This window comes from Anabrus simplex, chromosome 1 (genome assembly GCF_040414725.1).
Source record: "Anabrus simplex isolate iqAnaSimp1 chromosome 1, ASM4041472v1, whole genome shotgun sequence".
Lineage (NCBI taxonomy): Eukaryota > Metazoa > Arthropoda > Insecta > Orthoptera > Tettigoniidae > Anabrus > Anabrus simplex.
Genome location: NC_090265.1, coordinates 1,329,297,905 through 1,329,320,264, shown reverse-complemented (window position 1 = coordinate 1,329,320,264; position 22,360 = coordinate 1,329,297,905). Strand labels below are relative to the sequence as shown.

Here is a 22,360-nt window from a genome sequence, read left to right as displayed (position 1 = left end):
TGCTGTTCGTGCATAGTCACATCGCATAATCTGAAGTTCATATTGTCCTAAACGAATGACACATACTAGTGTAGGCTCGGAAGACTGATATTAATGTAATTCGATCAGTAGAGGGAGCGGTCATGAATAAGGGAGAGTGCAGTTGAGAATTGTGTACCTGTACTACTAGCATAACGCTCAGAATGTGACCTGATATTACGAGATTAAAAGAAAAGGTTAGAGGGGAGATATAGGCATCGAACGGAGGACACATTGTAATGTGATTTTCCTTACAGTTTCTCCTACATCACGAGTGGACTGGACACTGCTCATCCATCACAGTGAAGCGGTAATTGGGACCGAAGCTATCGAGTATTCTTCACGTCATCGAGGTGCGAACCAGGACCATCGGCAACATCCAATCATCACGACATCGAGGAGGCAATCATCAAGTACCTGAACGAGCTGCAGAGAACATCACAGCCGACCAGGATGTCACCAGTCATGGAACCACGAGTGCTGTCACCAGCTTCTAACGTCAACATGATGGCGTAAATTCGCAATGTTCAAAGGGGGACAGTTCAGTTATATCATCAGACACAGGTCAGATAATTCCACTGTTTAAATATGCAGCAATACTATAATGGTTAGGTCAATTGTAGATAGATTTGGCCTTCTGCCAATATGTAAATAGGTTAGGATTTGAATGCCCGTGTAAATATAATTTATGCCCCAGGACTCAAGCTTCGTTAGATTGTTAATATGTGCATGTTGTTAGTCTTATTTGTTTCGTTAGTGTCATTAGTGCAGATATTATATTCAAGGTAGGGAAATTGAGCTCGTGCATTTCACTTCACTGGGATCTATACGGTCTTATATGAGTGTAACCAAGACAAGCAGTTTAGGTACTAACAATGTGCATGTGCAGTGTAGACTGTAATGTTAGTTGTCGAGTGAAGGAAGCCTAAGATCTTCTATATCTCTTAAATACACTTGGGTTGGCGTATCAAGCTGAGCAAGTCATATCGTAAGAAGCCTATAAGAATTGAGGAATAATGTTATTGTGCCCAGAGTATTGAGACGACGCCCTAAAGAGAATAAGAAATAATAATTAAGTAATAATTTGTGAATGTGAGTGCCAATACAAAGGCCAGGGTATGTATCGGAATGTGCTGCTGAGAGCACCAACGCTAAATGATGAACGGGCCTGTTGTATTTGAGTTTATCTGCGATAGAGTGTTGAATTTGTAATATAAGGAATAAAATGGCCTGTAGTAATTATAATGAGGGCAATAGGTATGTCACATTCATGGGCCGAGAAGAAGGGAGAGTCACCACCCTTGTCTCTGTTTATGTGCTGTCAGCTGAGGGAGATATTTAAGACAGAAAGGAATGGCTGCTCAGTTTGTACAAAAAACCGAGGTGTTGAGAGGCTAATATGGGTTGTTTCTGACATCAGGATACGAAAGTCTGAAAGTAGAAACTGTGTGTTTGTTTGTCAAGAATACAGGAGAACAGTGACCTTTTTATATTATGGTCATGGTATACACGATTGTCAGTGTCACTCAAAGAGGCACATAACTGTTTAGATGTATCTGCATGAAGTAAAATATATGAGGCGTCTAGTATCAAAACCGGCCAAGTCACAAAATTTACGAAAATGAGTTAAGGTTATCAATTTGAAGTAGAAGTATAGCACTATCAGGTGAAACAAGAATATGCTTTAAAATCGTCCATGTCTTCATGTTATCGAGCACTGAATTCTCGGTCGTGCAACAGAATCGGCCAAGTCATGCAGCCAGTGAATTCAAAACTGGCCAAGTCAAGGAATGAGCGACAATCTTTATGATGCAGCGTTATTGTCTGGAATCTTGTGCTGTTACATTAAGCAACAATGTGATAATACCAGTAGGCAAAATCGTTCCTGGTAATGTATATTCTTTGAAGTCATTATATTTTGTTTTTTGTTCGTTTGCAACACTGATTTACGTATTCGCAGGCTTCTTACCGTCATTGGCGTCAAAGCAATCCTATTTCCGGTGTGCTCGTATTTTGTCATTATTGTGTGCTGTAACGTGGATATTGTTCCGAGTGGTGAAGTGAAAAATTTACTTTCTTACCTTGTGCTACATAATGGAAACATCAATAAATGAAACCTCCAGATCAAGTGCAAGAAAGAGAACAAGAGATACGTCACAGTGGAAATCACAACAACGAAAGCGAGAGTGGTAAGTTTTTCGTTCGATTCTTGAAGCAGTTAGGTTGATTTTAGGTTGATATATTTTCAGAAATTAGCCTCGCAGAGCTGTCAAACCTAAAATATGGGTTTCTGTGTTTCATTTTTCGAGATTAAAAAAAGAATTCAAATGAGCACATTTGAGAAGAAAATAAGATGATCTAACTATGCATGTTTGTGTGAGTATGTGTTCTAACTCACATTAAAAACCATAGCAATAATAATAATAATAATAATAATAATAATAATAATAATAATAATAATAATAATAATAATAATAATATACCGTCAGAAATTAAAAATTAATCTTCTACCACAGGTATTCTGCAAGTGGGCCACCTAAACTTCCTTCATGTAACCATCCTGTGAAAGGAACATTCAACTGTAAGTCTTTGACAATGCAAGATGCAAAAATATTCCACGAACAGTTCTATGCATCTAGTGAAAAGTTGAAACAAGGCGCTTTTATCTTGAAATATTTAGAGACTTCTCAAGTCATCAAACATCGTCCAAGACAAGGAGATCGGACACCGAAGTCATTATCTCTGAAATATTATGTGGGAAAATCGAACTACAAAGTTCAAGTCTGCAGGAAAGCTTTCATGGATATATTAGGCTTAGGGAAACATCGAATTCAAGGTGTTGCTACAAGATTCCTTACCACAGGAACTTCTCCGAAAGAAAACAGGGGTGGAAACAGGAAGGAAAATAAATATATTTCTAGGCAGAATTCGGTCATCACGTTTATAAAGATGTTTAAATGTATTGAGTCACACTACTGTAGGTCTAAATCATCGGTCCGTGTTTATGTAAGTAGTGACCTGAATATTAAGAAGATGTGGCGAATGTATAATGTACAAGCAGCTACAGAGCTAAAAGTGAAGGAAAGTTTCTTCAGAAACATTTTCAATAGCAGATTTAATATTGGATTTGGAACACCCAGAACCGATGTATGCTCAAAATGTCTGCAGTTTGAAGAAATACTGAAGACAGAGACTGACGCAGAAAAGAAAAACACCTTGATCTTAGAGAAAAAAATTCACAGTGCTAGGGCTAAAGCATTTTATAGCCTTTTGAGGGAGAATAAAGATGGTTTACTGATTTTCTCTTTTGATTGCCAGAAGAATTTTTCTCTGCCCCGTATCCCAGACCAAGCAGTATATTACAGCAGGCAATTGTCAGTGTACAATTTCACAATAGTTCAAGGCCATTCAAGAGCATCAATGACTAAGGACAATGTATTTATTTATTCCTGGAATGAAACAGAGTTTGCAAAGAATTCCAATGCCATTGCATCAGCTTTATATCATCGTCTAAACAATACTGACTTCAGTGGAATTACCACTCTTCGACTGGTAGCAGATGGATGTGCTGGGCAAAATAAGAACAGCACTGTTGTAGGAATGGTCTCAAATTGGTTTCTGACTAATGCTCCTGACTCGGTCACAGAAATACAGATAATTTTCCCAATTGTAGGCCATTCATTTCTACCTCCAGACCGTGTTTTTGGGAGAATTGAAAAAGAAGTTAGGAGGCATGACATCCTTACAGACCCTGATGAATATGAAGAGATATTATCTAATCATGGAACTGTTTTTCATCTGGGTGTGGCTTGTGAGTTCAATGATTGGAAATCACAGGCTGCTGATGTGTTGAAGCCTCCTTCCCAATGGCATTTTCCATTAGCTAAAACCAAAAGGATTATTATGAAGAAAACGGAGAAGGCACAAAATTCTGTACGTGTAAAAGGTGAGGTATTTTACAATAATGATCTTGGGAAGTACCAAAGTCTGTGTAAAAGAGGAAAATCGCTGGCTCAAATGACACCTCAAACAGTGATCAAAGGAATTACTCTTCCTGCCTCTAAAACAAAAGACATAAAAAATCTCCTGCAGAACCACTTTGGCCCAACATGGCAAGATCTTCCAGTTTTATAAAACTGTAATATTAGCAAGTGAAACAGTTTTCGTTGGTCATGAGAGTTCCAACACCGTCTCTGAAGTCTGCATCAATAGTCCACGAGAAATGCCTGATATTGTATTATAAATGAGAGCAAATTGAAGACTTTCAACAACAATATTACTTAGTATGTTTGAACAGTACCTATCTTAATGATTCTATTAACATAAGTGACTATTATTTATGATCAGTTTATTTTACTGTGTTCAAGATCTAAGTAAACTATAAACTTTTGGTGAGAGAAATCCTATTTTGTATTCTCCTCAGCTTTATGATGTTCTTCTTCGTTTATTATTATCTCATTTATGCTGAAATGCTTTTTTTAATTGCAATAAAGAAAAGTAATTAAAATGTCAATTTATTTTCATTTAATTGGCTTTTTTCACAAGAGTTTGGAATTTTAAAAGAATACAGTTTTACAAAAACAGACTGAAATTGTACAAAATTGCAACAAAACTGGCCAAGTCAAAATTTAAATTAACAAAAAAACTGGGTTAATTATGAGTTAGATATCTCAAAACAGTGGAACATAAATATTAAGCCATTATGGATATAACTGTGAAAAAAAGTCTTTCCTGAGAATCATTGCTTTGTCTCTACAGGTTTTTCATCAATATTGAAAAATATGCCTTGAGTGACTTGGCCGGTTTTGATACTAGACGCCTCATATGTTCTTGTCATTTATGTGTTGTCATATGGTTGTTGTACTTGGGAGAGTCTTGTGATCGATTCCCAGACAATAGAGTGTATATTGGATGCTTGTTTAGAACCTGTAGGATAATTAGGAGCACTGAGGCATACATTCATGTTAGAAATAAATTAGGTTCTTTGTAGATATGAGTTGCCTACGAGCAGATTTATGTTTAAATTCATTTTATTTGACGTAACCATTATGGTGGTTGTTGCAGTGCCCAATGTTTATGTGATGCAAGACATCTCCTCCACACCGTTTATATGTCTATCGAGATACCCGTTTTTGTCAAGAGACCAATTAAATTTGTTTATGACTAACATGTCAGTTATATAAATTTCTTTGATATTTGTTAATTACGGTATCTGAATGTTTAGATTATTGTAATAAACCAGTTTGTTAAAATCAGAAATGCAGCTCAACCGTTGTTTATTTTTGGCTAGTGTTAGTTAACACCTTGCACATTTTTTATTCCTCTTCATTTATTTTATTTTATTACGTTAACACTTTCCTTACCCGATACCCCTGAAGACTGCTGTTATGCCGGAGCTGATGAAGAGGATAGTCATGCAAGGTAAGCTATGTGCCATAATGATTCACTTGGCGGTGAGTGTATTGTTCACTATAATGCACTTGGTCCGATCTCAGCATTGGCTTGACGTTGACTAAGTCATTATAGGGCACAATACATAAGGAAGAGAACTGATGAGAGAACAATCTAAGGAATGTACTGATTACTTTTCCACAATGTGCAAAACAATTCAGTAATGTTGACATGATAAAGTCAGGACAAAGCTAGGTTCTCTCTTGACAATAAGTGAAAATATTTGTCTCTAAAGGACCAGATCCCATTCATAATCACATGAATAATGATTATGAAATATTACATACCTTGGACTAGTGATATTGCGGCAAGCAATAATATCCCCAGCTGTCTTCCCAGAACCAATGCGTGACAGATCTGGTTGAGAACGTGATAGACTAAGTTTATCTGCAATGGCACTTGAATGACCTTTCAACCTCTGCATTACATTAACAGAAGAAGGAGATTCTATCCATTTGGGATATTCTGGTGGTGGAGGGAGATTAGACATATCATAATCTAAAGGTAGAAGAGGTTCATGTTCATGATTGCCAAGTCGAGTAACTTCTTTGCTAGAACCTAATGCCATGCGTTGTAATGATAGTCTTTTGAGCTGATCCACTTCAGCCAGCATACTGTTAGAATCATCAAGGAGGGGCACAGACTCTCGACCTCCGCTTCCACCATTAGGAGATGGAACAACCTTAACTTCCTTCGCTAGGTGTTTTAAAACCTGCAACAAAAATTAACATCAATTTCAGCAAAAATACGCCTCTTAAGTTAGCTGTTGGGAGATTACACACAAATACTGTACAACATATTAATGATGTCTAATCAATTATCATTTTCAAATTTTTTAACTTTTTCAGTTTTTCCAGACCACATCTCCTCACAGCTGCTTTATACCAATTATCCTAAGTCTCTCTCACATACAATCTTCATACTGATAAGTTATCAAATCATTTAAGAAGTCTTCTTCTTCTTCTTCCTGATATGTTTCTGCTTATGCAGGTCATTCTCAGTGGCTTAGCTGCTGGTTTACCACGCGGACAGCTGAGGTTCAAATCCCAGTCAATCCCGGGTCGAGATTTTCATCTCAAGAATCACGTGGCATCAGGAAGGGCATCCGGTCTTAAACCCCCGGCCAAAACCAAAATGAGCCTGGGTGGCTCCAGTGACCCCACAAATAACTGAGAAAAGCTGAACAATTCAAGAAATATTTGGAAGAAATTGTCAGTCTTCCTCCTAACTGGCAGGTAATCTTGAGGAAAGGTTTTCATGATCAACTTCAGCAAACTTCTGAAATGTTCCCACTTATATCATACATTTCAGTGTACATCTTTTTAATCAGTTTGCTAGATTACGAGTTAGACATTATTAATTTTGAAAGACACAATGCATTGGTATATTAGGTCTTGTATGAAGGACAACTTCATTTCTTTAACAAAGTATTATGGAGCAGAAAAACAAACAGTCCAGCATATAGATGAATGCCCCCTCAGATCCTTTCTTGGTGACTCAACTGAGCTCCTGTTGGCAACCAGGAGAGTAATTGAATACATTCTAAATTCAGACATTAGTCTGTGACCACTTTCTGTACAAAATGTAGCTTCATTGCAAATATCTCTAGTATTAGTCAAGAAACTAGGATCAATTTCCCTCCGATGGTTACCTACAGTATTAGTTAGGTACTTGTTTTTGATGGTTATCAATAGTGTTAGTAAGGGACTAATGTCTTTACTTTTATTTATCCTTTTTATTAATATCGTATAAATAAATAAATAAATAAATAAATAAATAAATAAATAAATAAAATAAAAATCTATATATATAATAAGAGTTTTGTCTGTACATTGATCAGAATTTAAAAAGGATGGTATTTCTGTATCGGTTGTGTCCATAGTAGCAAGGAAATGCACTTTTTAATTTTCCATAATTTATGTCTGTCTGTCTGTCTGTATGTATATATGTATATATGTATGTATGTATGTATGTATGTATGTATGTATGTATGTATGTATGTATGTACACGCATCACGAGAAAATGGCTGAAGAGAATTTAATGAAAATCACTATGTAGTGTCCGGGAATAAGTCGCTACAATCTAAGCCATAAATAATCTTATTCACGCTGAGAGAAATGGTAGTTTAGGGGAAGACTTAAAAATTAATTCTCAAATATTTATGTTATTAGTGGTCCTATCTTAATGAAAATTGGTACGCAAAGTCGGAAAATAAGTCGCTACAATCTAAGCCATAAATAATCTTATTCACGCAGAAAGAAATGGTAGTTTAAGGGAAGGCCTAAATTTAAATTCTCAAACTTTTATGTTATTGGTGGTCCTATCTTAAATAAATAAATAAATAAATAAATAAATAAATAAATAAATAAATAAATAAATAAATAAATAAATAAATAAATAAATAAATATTCAAACTATTATAATTGTGATAGATTTAAGTTTATCCACAATGGCATTTGAATGACTGTACTAACCCATACCATATACTTCCTGTACTATACTATATCATACTATATAGTGTTTGAGTTGTTGGTTGCTGGTAATGCTCCAGATTTTATACAGTACTAGCTGATGTACCCGTGCTTCACTACGGAATTCTACACTGTATACAGAATTCTAGGTTAGGTAATGTACACGTTGTGAGCAAGATTGTCTTAAATTGTATAGCTCTTAACGTTACCCTAGAAACGTGACGGGAGGTCGCCAAACATCTTTTCTCATATGAAGACTGAGGGAATTTTCACTGTAATGGTAGACCCAATTTCATACCATCAGTCACAATCAGGTTGGGATGTTTTCATTATAATGCCCTTTTACATCCTCAGAATAATAATAATAATAATAATAATAATAATAATAATAATAATAATAATAATAATAATAATAATAATAATAATCATATGGCCTCAGCTACCGTTTGCAGACACTTCGATTTGACGCCATCTGGCTGTCTGCTCGTCAATTTCGACGTTCCGGTTTACTCTGTCTGCCATCTAGCGGACCTAGAGTAAACCGGATCTCTCTTGGGCGTCTATGGCTGAGATTTAATTAATTTTGTCGGGTAAACACCAAATGTATCACCAGAGATCTTTTACATGCCGACATAGTACGACATGGAGTGTCGAATGGACTTTTTCCCGCCCTTCAAAAATCCGACTACTTCTGCCAGGTTTGAACCCGCTATCTTGGGATCCAGAGGCCGACACTCTACCACGGACCCACAGAGGCAGCTAGATCCTCAGAAAGACTGTCTTAGTGGTTTTTCCAACTGAAATGAACATACACTGATGTCAATAGGAATGGGGCAATATTATAGGCCTTCACATTTCGTTTTATTCCCACTCTGAAATACCAATCTTATCATAGTCGGTGCGGTAAAACTGAATAAAAGATAAATGATCGGAAATTGTATTCTCTATGTATTATATAGTACTTTTCGATAGGACTAATAACATTGGTATTTAAAAATGACATTTTAGGTGCCTTCCCCTGAACTACAATTTCATCCAGGATGAATAAAACTGTTTATAGCTTAGACTTTAGTTTCTTATTCCCCTACTCTATATACCGATTTTCATTAAATTCTGTTAACCCATTTTCTCGTGGCTCAGCATTGATATGGACTTGGCAACAAAAATACAAATTCATGAATATCTGTGTTATCATTGCCGGTACGGTAAAAATGTATAAGACATAAATGGTCGGAAATGTAATTCTCTATAACTTTGGTTATGTAGTATTTATCGATACGACAACTAATAATATAAATATTTGAGAATTAAATTTTAGGCCTTCCCTTAAACTACCATTTCACTCAGCGTGAATAAAATTATTCATAGGCTAGATTGTAGCGACGTATTCCTAGACTTTGCATACCAATTTTTATGAAGATAGGACTACTAAAAACATAAATATTTGAAAATTAAATTTTAGGCCTTCCCCTAAACTACCATTTCTATCAGGGTGAATAAAATTATTTATGGCCTAGATTGTAGCGACTTATTCCCTGATTTTGCATACCGATTTTCATTAAATTCTCTTTGGCCGTTTTCTAGTGATGCGTGTACATACATACATAGATACATATATACATACATACATACATACATACATACATACATACATACAGACAGACAGACAGACAGACAGACAGAAATTACGGAAATGTAAAAAGTGCATTTCCTGGTTACTGTGGACATGACCGATGCAGAAATACCATTCTTTTCAAATTCTGAGCAATGTACAGACAAAACTCTAATTTTATATATATAGATTTGAAGTATCGTCTAACTAAAAATTTAGTAAGGTTGTGAAATACTGGTATTAAATCAAATAACCCATGCTTTGTATATTACAAGCTGTCTAGTGTTTCTGGTGAGTAGTCTCCATTTTATCAACGGTACTGTATATACGTCAATAATCCCCGCACCCTAATTTTAGAGAGGAATATTTTTAAAGAGTTATTTACAGGGATGCCGTAGTAGAAACAGCAAGGGAATGCCTAGGAACAACTATGTGTAAAGATGGGAAAAAGCAACATCTTGGTGGAAAGATGTAATGAGAGCAGCTTGTAAATGTAAAAAGGCTTATCAGAAATGGCTCCAAACAAGGACCGATACAGGCAGGGAATTGTACGTAGATGAAAGAAACAGAACAAAACAAATAGTAGTTGAATCCAAAAAGAAGTCATGGGAAGATTTTGGTAATTACTAAATCTTAGGAAAGAGGGAAAAAGGAAATGAACAGTGTTTTGGGTAATTCTGGCAAACTCATAATAGATCCCATAGAATCACTGGAGAGGTGGAGGGAATATTTTGAACATCTTCTCAAGGTAAAAGGAAATCTTCCTGGTGGTGTTGCGAACGGCCAAACTCATGGGGAGGAGGAAAATGATGTTGCTGAAATTACACTTGAGGAAGTGGAAAGGATGGTAAATAAACTCCACTGTCATAAAGCAGCAGGAAGAGATGAAATTAGACCTGAAATGGTGAAGTATAGTGGGAAGGCAGGGATGAAATGGCTTCATAGAGTAGTATTAGTACAAGTGTCGGTAAGGTACCTTCAGATTGGAAAAAAGCAGTAATTGCACCTATCTATAAGCAAGGGAACAGGAAGGATTACAACAACTATCAAGGTATCTCATTGATTAGTATACCAAGCAAAGATTTTCAGTATGCACCAAGTAATTGAAAAATGCTATGAGAGGAATAGACTGCTATGTTTATGTTTCATATATCTAGAGAAATTTATGATAGGGTACTGAGGGAAGAGATCTTCGCCATCCTGGGGGACTATGGAATGAAAGGTAGATTATTAAAATCAATCAAAAGCATTTATGTTGACAATTGGGCTTCAGTGAGAATTGAGGTAGAATGAGTTCTTGGTTCAGGGTACTTACAGGGGTTAGACAAGGCTGTAATCTTTCACCTTTGCTGTTCGTAGATTACATGGATCATCTACTGAAAGGTATGAAGTGGCAGGGAGGGATTCAGTTAGGTGGAAATGTAGTAAGCAGTCTGACCTATACTGATGACTTGGTCTTAATGGCAGATTGTGCCAAAAGCCTGCAGTCTAATATCTTGCAACTTGAAAATAGGTGCAATGAGTATGGTATGAAAATTAGAATTTCGAAGACTAAATTGATGTCAGTAGGTAAGAAATTCAACAGAATTGAATGTCATATTGGTGATACAAAGCTGCAACAAGTAGATAATTTCAAGTATTTAGGATGTGTGTTCTCTCAGGATGGTAATATAGTGAGATTGAATCAAGGTGTACTAAAGCTAATGCAGTGAGGAAGTCAGCTCCCGGGCAAAACTATCTTTACATCGGTCTGTTTTCCGACCAACTTTGCTTTACAGGAGCGAATGCTGGGTGGACTCAGGATATCTTATTCATAAATTAGAAGTAACAGACATGAAAGTAGCAAGAATGATTGCTGGCACAAACAGGTGGGAACAATGGCAGGAGGGTACTCGGAATGAGGAGATAAATAAAAATATTAAAATATTTTAAAATACTGTGAATATATTTTGTATTGAATAGGTGGAAACCTTTACTGTGTTATTACTCATATGTTATTCTCAGTTCAAAACGGACCAACAACATGAAATTTATAACCCTTAATCATATGTTGTTGTTTGAGTCATCAGTCCATAGACTGGTTTGATGCAGCTCTCCATGCCACCTTATCCTGTGCTAACCTTTTCATTTCTACGTAACTATTGCATCCTACATCTGCTCTAATCTGCTTGTCATATTTATATCTTGGTCTACCCCTACCGTTCTTACCACCTACACTTCCTTAAAAAACCAACTGCACAAGTCCTGGGTGTCTTAAGATGTGTTCTACTATTCTATCTCTTCTTCTCGTCAAATTTAGCCAAATCGATCTCCTCTCCCCAATTTGATTCAGTCTCTTCATTTGTGATTCGATCTATCCATCTCACTTTCAGCATTCTTCTGTAACACCACATTTCAAAAGCTTCTATTCTCTTTCTTTATGAGCTAGTTATCGTCCATCATGAAGGAGAAAATTGAAAGACGACGATCTATGGGGAGATGGAGAAATTCATGGCTTACAGATTTCCGTCCCTGGTAAGGATGAACTTCTATTGCACAATCTTTTGAGCCACTGTTTGGCAAGTATTTACCATCAATTGATTCACCAACCTTCAGAAAGAGATAGAGTCATAAGAAGAAGTGTATAAAAATCAATGATGAAAAACGTAACATGCACTTAATCGCTCTTAATAAAGGATGAATCAGTGAAAGGTTCTCGTAACAGTTTAATAGAGGGATTTTTGAGTGGCAGAAAAAAACTGTGTTACCATTGTTTCTCACCATATGCCATACTCGCTATAAACAACTTTATTTCTTAATATGAGGGCTGTAAATAAAGTAGTGGCAATATAGAGAGAACGTGATATTTAATGAACTAACAAGTACAACTGCATTACATTTCTTCACTGTAGTCACCCACAAAGTCTATTACCTTTTGCCAAATGCCGGGAAGCTGTTGGGGACCGTTGGCAAGGCATTCCCTGTTGATGACAGTGACTGAGCGTCCTACAGCGCGGAGTACAGAAGCCACGTCAGGAAATCGGCGGCCTTGGAGAGGTTCCTTCAACTTTGGAAACAGGTCAAAGTGACACCTTTCATTCGACTGACGCTTTAATTCAGGCTCGTAGGCTCATGCCCACGTCTCATCAATGGTTACAATACGCTGCAGAAATGAATCTCCTCCGTTGCGGTCCAGGTGGATGTCAGCCAGGGTATACTGGTGCCATTTCTGTACGTTGGTGAGTTGACGAGGAACCCAACAGGATGCAATTTTACTCATATTAAGACATTCCGTCAGTATGTGCCACACTGTTTGATGACTGAGACCAACCTCTACGGATAATTCCCGGACATTCCATCAATGGTGTATGGAAACAAGAATACTCACGATGTCAATCTGATCTTGAGGAATGAATGGCCGACCTGTGCGGTGTAAATTTGCAGTCTCATCCCGACCTGCACGAAATACCTTGACCCATCGTGCAACTATCTTATATTGTGATGCATTCTCGCCACAGGCTTTATGTAATCCTCAATAACATTCTGATGCATTTTTGCCACGAACAATTTCAATTTTAACTCACAAATGCTGATCATCTCTTGAAAACTGCTTTAGAGCAGTGAAATGGACACTCTTCACTTCAACGCCATACAGCAACAACACTCTCCACTGGTTGCCTGTAAAATGCACACTGCACATCAACAACAGTGCCACCTGACTGCTCCCATATCCTATTTGTGCATGCCCGATTTCCTTACTTTTTACAAAAACTTAAGTTTATTATCAAACTAATCAATACATAGTTTACTCTCAAATAGTACTAGTTTTGACCATACACAGCGGTCATCCTCAGCTATTAATCATAAAATTTGCAATAGAACACAGAGACGTCATAAATGAAAATTGGAGGGGGGTTAAACCTCCTAAGTTAAGGCTACAAATACATAAAATACACTAGTGTACACATTAAAATTCACACATTAGACATTTGATAAATGGTCAAATGGATCTGAATAAAACCAAGTCACAAGATTAATGACATTTAAAATGATTTCAAAACTGCACCCGTGTAGACGAAAAGATGATGTGAGAAGTCATTGTCTATTAGTAGTCCCATCATGGATCATAGCAAAACATGCAAATTACAGGAAAAAATTACATTATTGATGGAATAAAATTGATTAACTGTTGATGTGCCTGTCAACGCCGTATCACTGAGGGAACAATCTCCTTTTGTTACAATAAAATGAAGGATATCCCGGTGTTATGAAAGTAAGTCTATCCGCCCATAAGGGCGTTAATAGGGGGATATTTAAAAGAGAAAAGAAAGAAAATTACTTGACAAATTGAAAAGAAAATCACAGGACTGAGAATGATAAAGAGAAAAAAAGCTTACCCTTTGAGGTCGCAGTGGTCGCCCAGCACAGCTGTCAGTGTCGATTACAGCTTTGAATTTATTGTGACATAGCAGTGGAGGAAGCAGAAGGAAGGGGAGGGAGAGCTGAGGTAGGGAGAGGAGAGAGGGAAAGTTGGAATGAAGAAGGCACGAGAGGAGAAGGAGGGGAACTGTTAGGAGGATCATTTAAATGGGGGATTTGTATTGAACTTTTTAGTGTAATACTTGGATCACTATGCTGCCAAAATACTGTTTTTCTCATTCAGGGAGTGAAGTACTGTATAGTAACATAGTAAACTATGAAGTATTTCCTCCGAAGTGTACAAAAGTCAAATATCAAAGTAACAGGAAAAAACTGCACTCGACTACAGTCAAATATTGCAGCATAAGGGTTAAGATGTTTCAGAAATAGAGTAGCATTTGAGGGGAAAAAGTCATGATTTTCCATCAAAATGGCTACCTATCAGCATCTTACTATAACATAAACTAACCTGGGATTGACTCAGGTAATCATCAGGAATGTCAGTGATCTCGCGAACACTAGGATCGAACAAGCGGCTGTCATAACCACCTTTGGGGGACATTTCTTTGTTGCCTCCATGAGAAGGTGAAGGAGAATGGGAGCCCATCTTCTGTCCCTGACTAGCACTTTTATTTCCATCCATTCCATTGCCAGTGGTAGGTGAACCACTGTAAGGATGTGAAGTCAAGTAGGTGGATGTACTTGAATCTTGTAGATCGCGAATACCAGATAACCTGTGAACAAAAACGTATAATGTAAATTCTTTTATCCTTGGAAGTGTTTCTTATGCATATAAATTATCCTTACAATTAATATGTTTTTCCTCCTTTCATCATTATTTTTATTTTTATCATGATTATCAAGCACAGCCATGGATTGGGTTTGCTGCAACATAAGCCTCTCAAGACAGCCTGTCTTCTCACTTGACTTTTCTTCATTCTGACACATAAAGCACGATACTAAGGTTAATTTATATTTACCACTATACATAGAGTTCTCACAACAATATGGAAGGATAACAAAATACCTGAAAATTGGACAAAAAGGATGATAGTTCCTATCTTTAAGAAAGGGAGTAGAAGGAAAATTGAAAATTACAGAGGCATTACCCTCTTATCACATGGCCTTAAAATAATGGAGAAGATCATTGAAGCTAGAGTAAGGGATATACTAGAGCCTATCTTAGAAGAGGAACAACATGGCTTTAGGACTGGAAGAAGCACAACAGATCTGATATTTGTTTTGAGGATGTTGGCAGAGAAACACTGGGAAAGAGGAAAAGACCTAATTATTGTGTTTGTGAACCTTGAAAGGGCATATAATAATGTTCCTAGATCAACTATTTGGAAAAGTCTTAGAAAACTTGGTGTACCGGAGTAACTTATTAGGAAAATCCAAATGGTATATACTAATTGCAAAAGCTGTGTCAGTATTGGAGATGGTCACTCTGAATGGTACAATACAACCAAAGGAGTACAACAGGGAAGTTGCCTTATCACCTCTCCTATTTATAGCAGTTATGGATACCATTTTTAAAGGAACCAAAAGGAAAAGGTAATAAAGATCTTCAGGCTCTGGTGTTTGCAGATGATGTGGCAATATGACATGAAACAGAGGAGGGAGTGCAAAATAATCTGAATGCATGGTGTAAGAAGTTTGATGATTATGGAATGAAATTGAACCCATCAAAAACGGTAGCACTGAAAATCAGCAGACATAATACAAGAATGCAACATAAAAATACAGGACCACCAAGTTGAAGTAGTACACCAATTCAGATATTTAGGAAGCTTAATGGCTAGTAATAATAGAACTGAGATAGAAATAACAAACAGAGTAACCAAAGGCTCTAATTTTTACAATATCGTTAGACACCTACTATGGGATGAGAAGGTCCCAGAAAGAACAATGATCCTGTACAAGTCATATTTCATTTCCATCCTTACATATTCTCTGGAAACCTGCACACTAACATCAAAGGATTGTAGTAGGATTCAAGCCTGTGAAATGAAATTTCTTAGAACTGCCCTCCAAAAGACACGGCTTGATTGCGTGAAAAATGATGAGATCCGATCTAACCTAGGTCTAAATGAATCGATGGAGGAAAGACTCAGGTCATCTAGGCTTAAATGGTTTGGGCATGTTAAACGAATGAATAGCACAAGGTTACCATGTGCTTATTTGGAAAAGAAAATTTCTGGTGGGAAGCCAATTGCACAGTGTACTATATGGTACCTAAGAAAAGAGAGAGAAAAGAGAGAGAGAGAGAGAGAGTGAGTGTGTGTATGTGATACAGATGTTGAATATATTTACATTCCATTATAAAGAAACAGAATCTAGGAAATATAATGCACTGTACACAAGGGTTCATAATGACTAAATGAAGCTCAAAGAAAGGAGGCGGTACTCTATTAGAAAAAAATGGCAGATACTCACCTCAACAAGTGATCGAGGATTACAAAAGGTTAAGCAACGAAATAACAATATTTTAAGATGACTACTACTGTATGACACAAACAGACAAAACAGACTTGGCATGTACTTAATTAAGTTCTGAGAGAAACATTAATGCAGATAAAAATCTACTAATATGTGCCTATGCAGGAAGTCAGGAAATCAAATTTGATTAGAATTAAAACAGCTTTTAAAAATAATACGGCCTCATAATTTCACATAAACAGATTTCATTTTATTATCCTCTATTACATGTTATGCAATATTAACAAAAAGTATTAAAATTTGTAGGATGACATTTGTAGATGAATGTGCTCCTCTGCTGTTTCCGTTTCTTCCTCTTCAAGAATGAAGCTATCCAGCTACAGCTCACCTTCAGTTCTGTATGGTTAATACCCCTTCTTTGTCGCTACTTCACATGCTATAAACAAGAGAATTTGGTGTGAAACACCATATCTATCATCACATAAACATTCCATGCATTGAAGCAGTAAATTTTCGACTTCAAGAATTTTTCCAATTTTCAGAATGCTTTTCTTGATTTGTTAGCATTTTCAAGAGCAAGCAGCATACACTAAACTCTGTCACATTAAATTCTCGGCCCATGGCACAATTACCATATTTCTCCGCAAACTGAATCAATCGAATTTTAAAACTTGCCATAAAACTTTAACGCACTGCATAACTCGCCTATAAGCGGTCATGCTGAAAAGCAAATTATGGTATTGTGATAGACCGGACTCAATCTTCCACCTTACATCTGACACATACCACGTACTGGTGTAATAAAACTACAGCCAGTTGAATAGTGTCACATTCCGTATACCTCATTAGGCCAGGGCATACCCTAGGATCTGGTATAACATCTTAGCTACCTTTCACCAAAGAAGGGAAGAGAGCTATTGTGACTAAGATAAGGGGAGGATTACGGGACAGAGTTCAACCCTGAGCTGAAAGCAGGCATGTACGACATATGGTGTACCTTGTTCTATTTATACTGATAAACAATGAAAAATCACCAAGGAATATAAGAGGAGATTATATTTCTCAGACAACTCCATATTAAAAATTAGGGTGTGTGATATATGCGATGGCAAGATATACACGATTAAATACAGTATTCAATAGAGTCGTCCTTACATACACAGAGCTTTATCATAGACTACTATGTCTTTCAGCCTTCAGTCTGCAAGCCTCCGTGAATTAACTAAGCACCTCTACAATCCTATATTTGCAACTAGTTCAGCAGCCTCGTTTAGTTACGCACCCCTTCCCATGAAATCATTAAAAATAATGTCTAACCATCATTGCTCTAGTAAATTGTGGCAAGTTACTGTGCAGTAAATAATACGATCCCATTCATCTTCTATAAATGTACATTCAGCAATCAAGTAAGTTAGGTACAATTTATGGAACAATGCAAATAAGTAAATATCGACATTAAAAAAAAAAGGAAGCATTAAAAACGAACTTCAGTGTGATTGTGCCCTTTGATGATGTCGCTCGGGAATCATTCATGGAATCAATGGCAGAGATGGATCATTCTGTAGGTATTTCCCTCACTCCTCCTCGAGACAATCTGGAGGTCCTCACGTCTCGGTCTTGATAATCCCAAAAGTTGCACACACTGTTCGTGTTTTGGTTAGGACAAGGTCTTTCTTTGTCAAGACATCAGCTGGCATGTCTCCAGATGCAACATGCTCCAAATTCATGGCTCCAGACTGAACAATTTATCTAAAAAAGTGATAGTGAACGTCAATATGCTTTATTTGTGCATGTTAAACAAGATTTGTTGCTAGTTTTTGAGCATTGAAATTGTCGTCGTACAATGCCATCTTTTCAACATCAGGTGCTCCAAACTGTTCCAAAAAATGTCAAAGGTGGACAAGTTCTTTGGTGACATCACTGAGAGCCATAAACTCCACCTCAGTGGTTGACATAGCTACTGTGGGCTGTTTCCGGGTATCCTATGTAACAGAACCATCATTCATAATAAAGACGTATCCAGTAAATGAATGCCTGTCGTCGATCGACCCTCCATAATCAGCCTCCACGTAGCCTGCTATTGATCCCTTTCCACGGTAAGGTGGTTTGTCATCATCTGAACTGGTGCATACATCAGCCTTGGTGAGCTTCATTCCAGCAATGGCAGGTGTGGATATGGGACTGCATTCTGACATGCTGCAACCTCGCAGGATGTCCTCTACGTATGTCCTCTGATTCAAGGTAATCTTCACAATTATAAGAATTGAAGGAAGGCCCAATACAAATTATCTGTTTATTGTAAAACAGTTATGTTACTCTTGTCATAAACATAATAGTTGGGTGTTTGAATGAATAAAATTCTATTATTTTAATACTGAATAATCACATCATTCTGTAAATTTATAGGGTATAAGCCATAATTTTTAAAGTGTTCATTTACATCCCTTTTACATACATTGTCAATTTTAGCTGTATGAATGAAGATGGCCCTTAAAGGGTCAAAACTATGCATATAAACTACATCTTATATTAATCTGTATGGAAGAGTTGGACCTTTCTTCCTTCTTATAATTGTGAATGTTTGTCAATACAGATCATAATGAAATTCTTATCCTATGATCAAGGTAATCTTGCTGTCTATCCCCAGACAACGCTTCACCTCACTAAGATTCTTTAACGTGAAAGTCTCACTTAAACAATTTTTGAATTGAAATGAAATGGCGTATGGCTTTTAGTGCCAGGAGTGTCCGAGGACATGTTCGGCTCGCCAGATGCAGGTCTTTCGATTTGACACCCGTAGGTGACCTGCGCGTCGTGATGAGGATGAAATGATGATGAAGACGACACATACACCCAGCCCCAGTGCCAGTGAAATTAACCAATGATGGTTAAAATTCCCGATCCTGCCGGGAATCGAACCCGGGACCCCTGTGACCAAAGGCCAGCACGCTAACCATTTAGCCATGGAGCCGGACAATTTTTGAATTGAATAATTTTCTCAGAGTTCCAACAAATCACCAAAATATCGTTGATGTATACTGTGATGATGGTTAAATCCTCATCTTGGTCCTTCACATATATATGTGTAGGTTTCCCTTCATCGGTACTACTCCTTGACTACATTACTGCTGATCAAGGCATCGGTGCCAAGCTCGAGAAGCGTGTTTCAAAGCCATATAAAGCCTTCTTCATGTGGCACTTGAAGACCCCCATTATCAGCGGCATGCCTTACAATTACTTGAGTATTGTACATTGATAATTTTGATAAATATACTTCCACAAGACTTAAATCATAATTAACAATTTAAACAACTTAAAGTTGTGGATATTAGCATCATGAGTACACAGGAGACAAATGAAGAGCGCCTTGCGCTTACCCAGTACAATAGCAGCGCGCTCTATCAGTGCTAGTTCTATGCTCCCTAATGTTTCATGATAGTCCTTCCTGAAATGTTGAGAGTATCCCTTTGTCTTTACTTTGTTTGCCAAAGCTTCTAGCCATTCATGTGATTGCACACCGGACAAAGCCTGCGAGATAGGAACCTCAGTCAGATATGCGAAGTCTGCCTTCTCTTCATCACTGTGATTTATCAGTTCTCTTGTCACCACAATTCCTGGTGGTCCAGTGTAAATCTTGTGTTTTTTTCTGGGTTGGGGGTCTGGACTGTTTCTCCGCAGGGAAACCGAGAAAATCCTTCTGGTCTAAAACTTCTGCCTCAAAGTTGTCTTATTGGTCTAAGATTTTGGCATTTACCTCTTGTCTTTGAGAATGATTGGGATTAATTTCAATGGATGGCTTCTCTGCTGCGATGTCACTGTTCAGCGAACTGGACGGTTCTTGTGAAGTCACTTCTTCTGGCTCAAAATCTCCGCATTAGTTGCTTGACTGCATAGGAACTTGATGTCTTTTGACACTACAATCTTACCCTTGCTCGGAATCCAGACCTGATAAAGGACAAAAATCATGTGAAGTCATGATCACAACAAACATACCACAGAACAAAGTTCAGATGCCAAAATTTAGTGAATTCTTGGTAAGTATTGTTGTTGCAAGTTCCTGACGAATCTATATGTCACAAGATCTTGACGCCTGCTACAATAATGCTGTACAGTCCTTTGGAATGAAAATAGGCTTTTCTTTCTGGATTCTGGATTGCTGTGAATGAAATCACCGGCCTTTTGGGCCAATACATTGCAATCTTGAGTGTGGGAAAGCTGAGTTCAGAGAGTGCATCAAAACTGTATATAGCTGCTTGCCAAGTTCTAGAATGCACAAATCTTGCAACAATTGCCTAATTCATTAATGACGGCCTAAAAGTATGATGGCCTGGAGGTGTACAAGAAAGAGTTTTTTTAATGTACACTGCTGTCTCAGCAGCCTATAAGTAGAAGGCTGCACTGCACTTGAAGTATTCTATTACCATCTCATCCATTTAGTGTGTTTAGTCCATGTTATCCACTGATCTGCAGAAGAGGTACAAATTCACTTCCCTCGAATCAATTAACTTCTTTCTACAAGCAAGAAGGTGTTTGTAAAGAGTCCCTTACATGTGCAGGATTACCAAGAGCAACTACCACAAGCTACACTTCCTCCACAGCCCATATCAACACAATAGGGCACCTGAATCTAGGCAATCAATATCTACAATGAACACCTTCAAGAAGTTGAAACTGTTGTTGTTGACTCTTTCCCTCCTGAGTCAGCCATATTGGTAAGGGATACACAAACAATCTTGCAGAATCTTAAAATTGCACGTGATGTTGCATACATCAAATCTAACTCCGGCTGGATTCCTGAAAACATCGAAAAGTTGGAAACTTGTAACTGTCGCTTGTGGAATTGATGGACATCATCTGTGATGTGAAAAAATAAATTTGTTCTTGAGAGAAATCCGGGTTAGACCAATTTGTTTATTGTTAAGACAGATCCTCGACAGAGAGTCGCAGAACCCCCAAAAGACATCGCTCCCAGACATGTTAATTTGCTTAAGTATACGCAGTGACCTCCTGGAAGTCGAATGATCATTTTCAGTGTATAAGAATATACTTTCTAATTGACAACGGAATTTGACTCCTGAGAATATGGAGAAGTAACTTGTAACATTCTGTGTTTAGCCTTGACTGACTTTTGCACCACAATCTATTTTTTTAATTGGAGTTTTTTAAATTTCATGGTCAATAAAATAACTTTTGAAATATTTTGATATTACATATTTTAAGATTTTTTGTTACATATTTATTTAACTTACATACTTCATAAGTGAATACAAGTCAGAGAGAGAGATATCAAAGGAACACATAATAGGACGAACGCTATGGCAGGTCAGTGTGGGAAGAGGGAGTCCTATATTCATAGGATAATAGTATATCAAAATCTGGACTCTACTTATTACATCATAAATCATCACCGTTTTATTCACATGAATGCAACTTATGCAACAACAAAGATAGTCAACTGGGATTAGAATGGCATGCTAGGGTGGTCAGCCTCATGAAAAGGATGCAGTATCAAGCTAGCAATCCTCTGGAGAAAATGTTAACTGAACTAGAACAGACCTAAGTCGGGCAACATTCAGAGCATAACAGAGAAATAATACAGATGAACTTGGTTAATTTGAACATTTTTAGTTCCAATTTTTTGCGCAGTCCCTTGACATTCCTGTACAATGTAATGTTAAAAAATGATTCGTAATTGAGTGATTGGATAATATGAAGTACTACCCAACGAGACTAGGTGGCAAAAATGATGAATTTCAGCCAGCAATACAGATTTATTGCGAGTCAAGAGTTCTGAGATTAGAAAGGTTTCCAAAGGAATACAGGCAGTCAAGCTTGTTTGTTAAATTCCAGGATATAGCCCTCCCTTCCCTTCTCACCCCAGTCTGTGTACTGTATTTCCGTCGACCTGCAGTCACGGCTAAAGTTACTGTACCACTTTGTTTTTTTTTTTAAGTGTGTACACTATTCACG

The 22,360-nt window shown here is 37.2% G+C and overlaps 1 protein-coding gene across 2 annotated transcripts in view; it reads right to left on the bottom strand.

Moving 5' to 3' along the window:
* The window catches only part of LOC136858307 (centrosomal protein of 164 kDa), a 208,807-nt gene that overhangs the window by 128,596 nt on the left and 57,851 nt on the right, over positions 1-22,360 (bottom strand). For both annotated transcript variants that reach the window (XM_067137748.2, XM_067137749.2), the window contains exons 4-5: positions 14,421-14,685; positions 5,757-6,181 (exon numbers count right to left, since the gene is read on the bottom strand). In XM_067137748.2, coding sequence (XP_066993849.1) covers positions 5,757-6,181; positions 14,421-14,685 — 690 coding nt within the window. The remainder of the gene's footprint in view (positions 1-5,756; positions 6,182-14,420; positions 14,686-22,360) is intronic.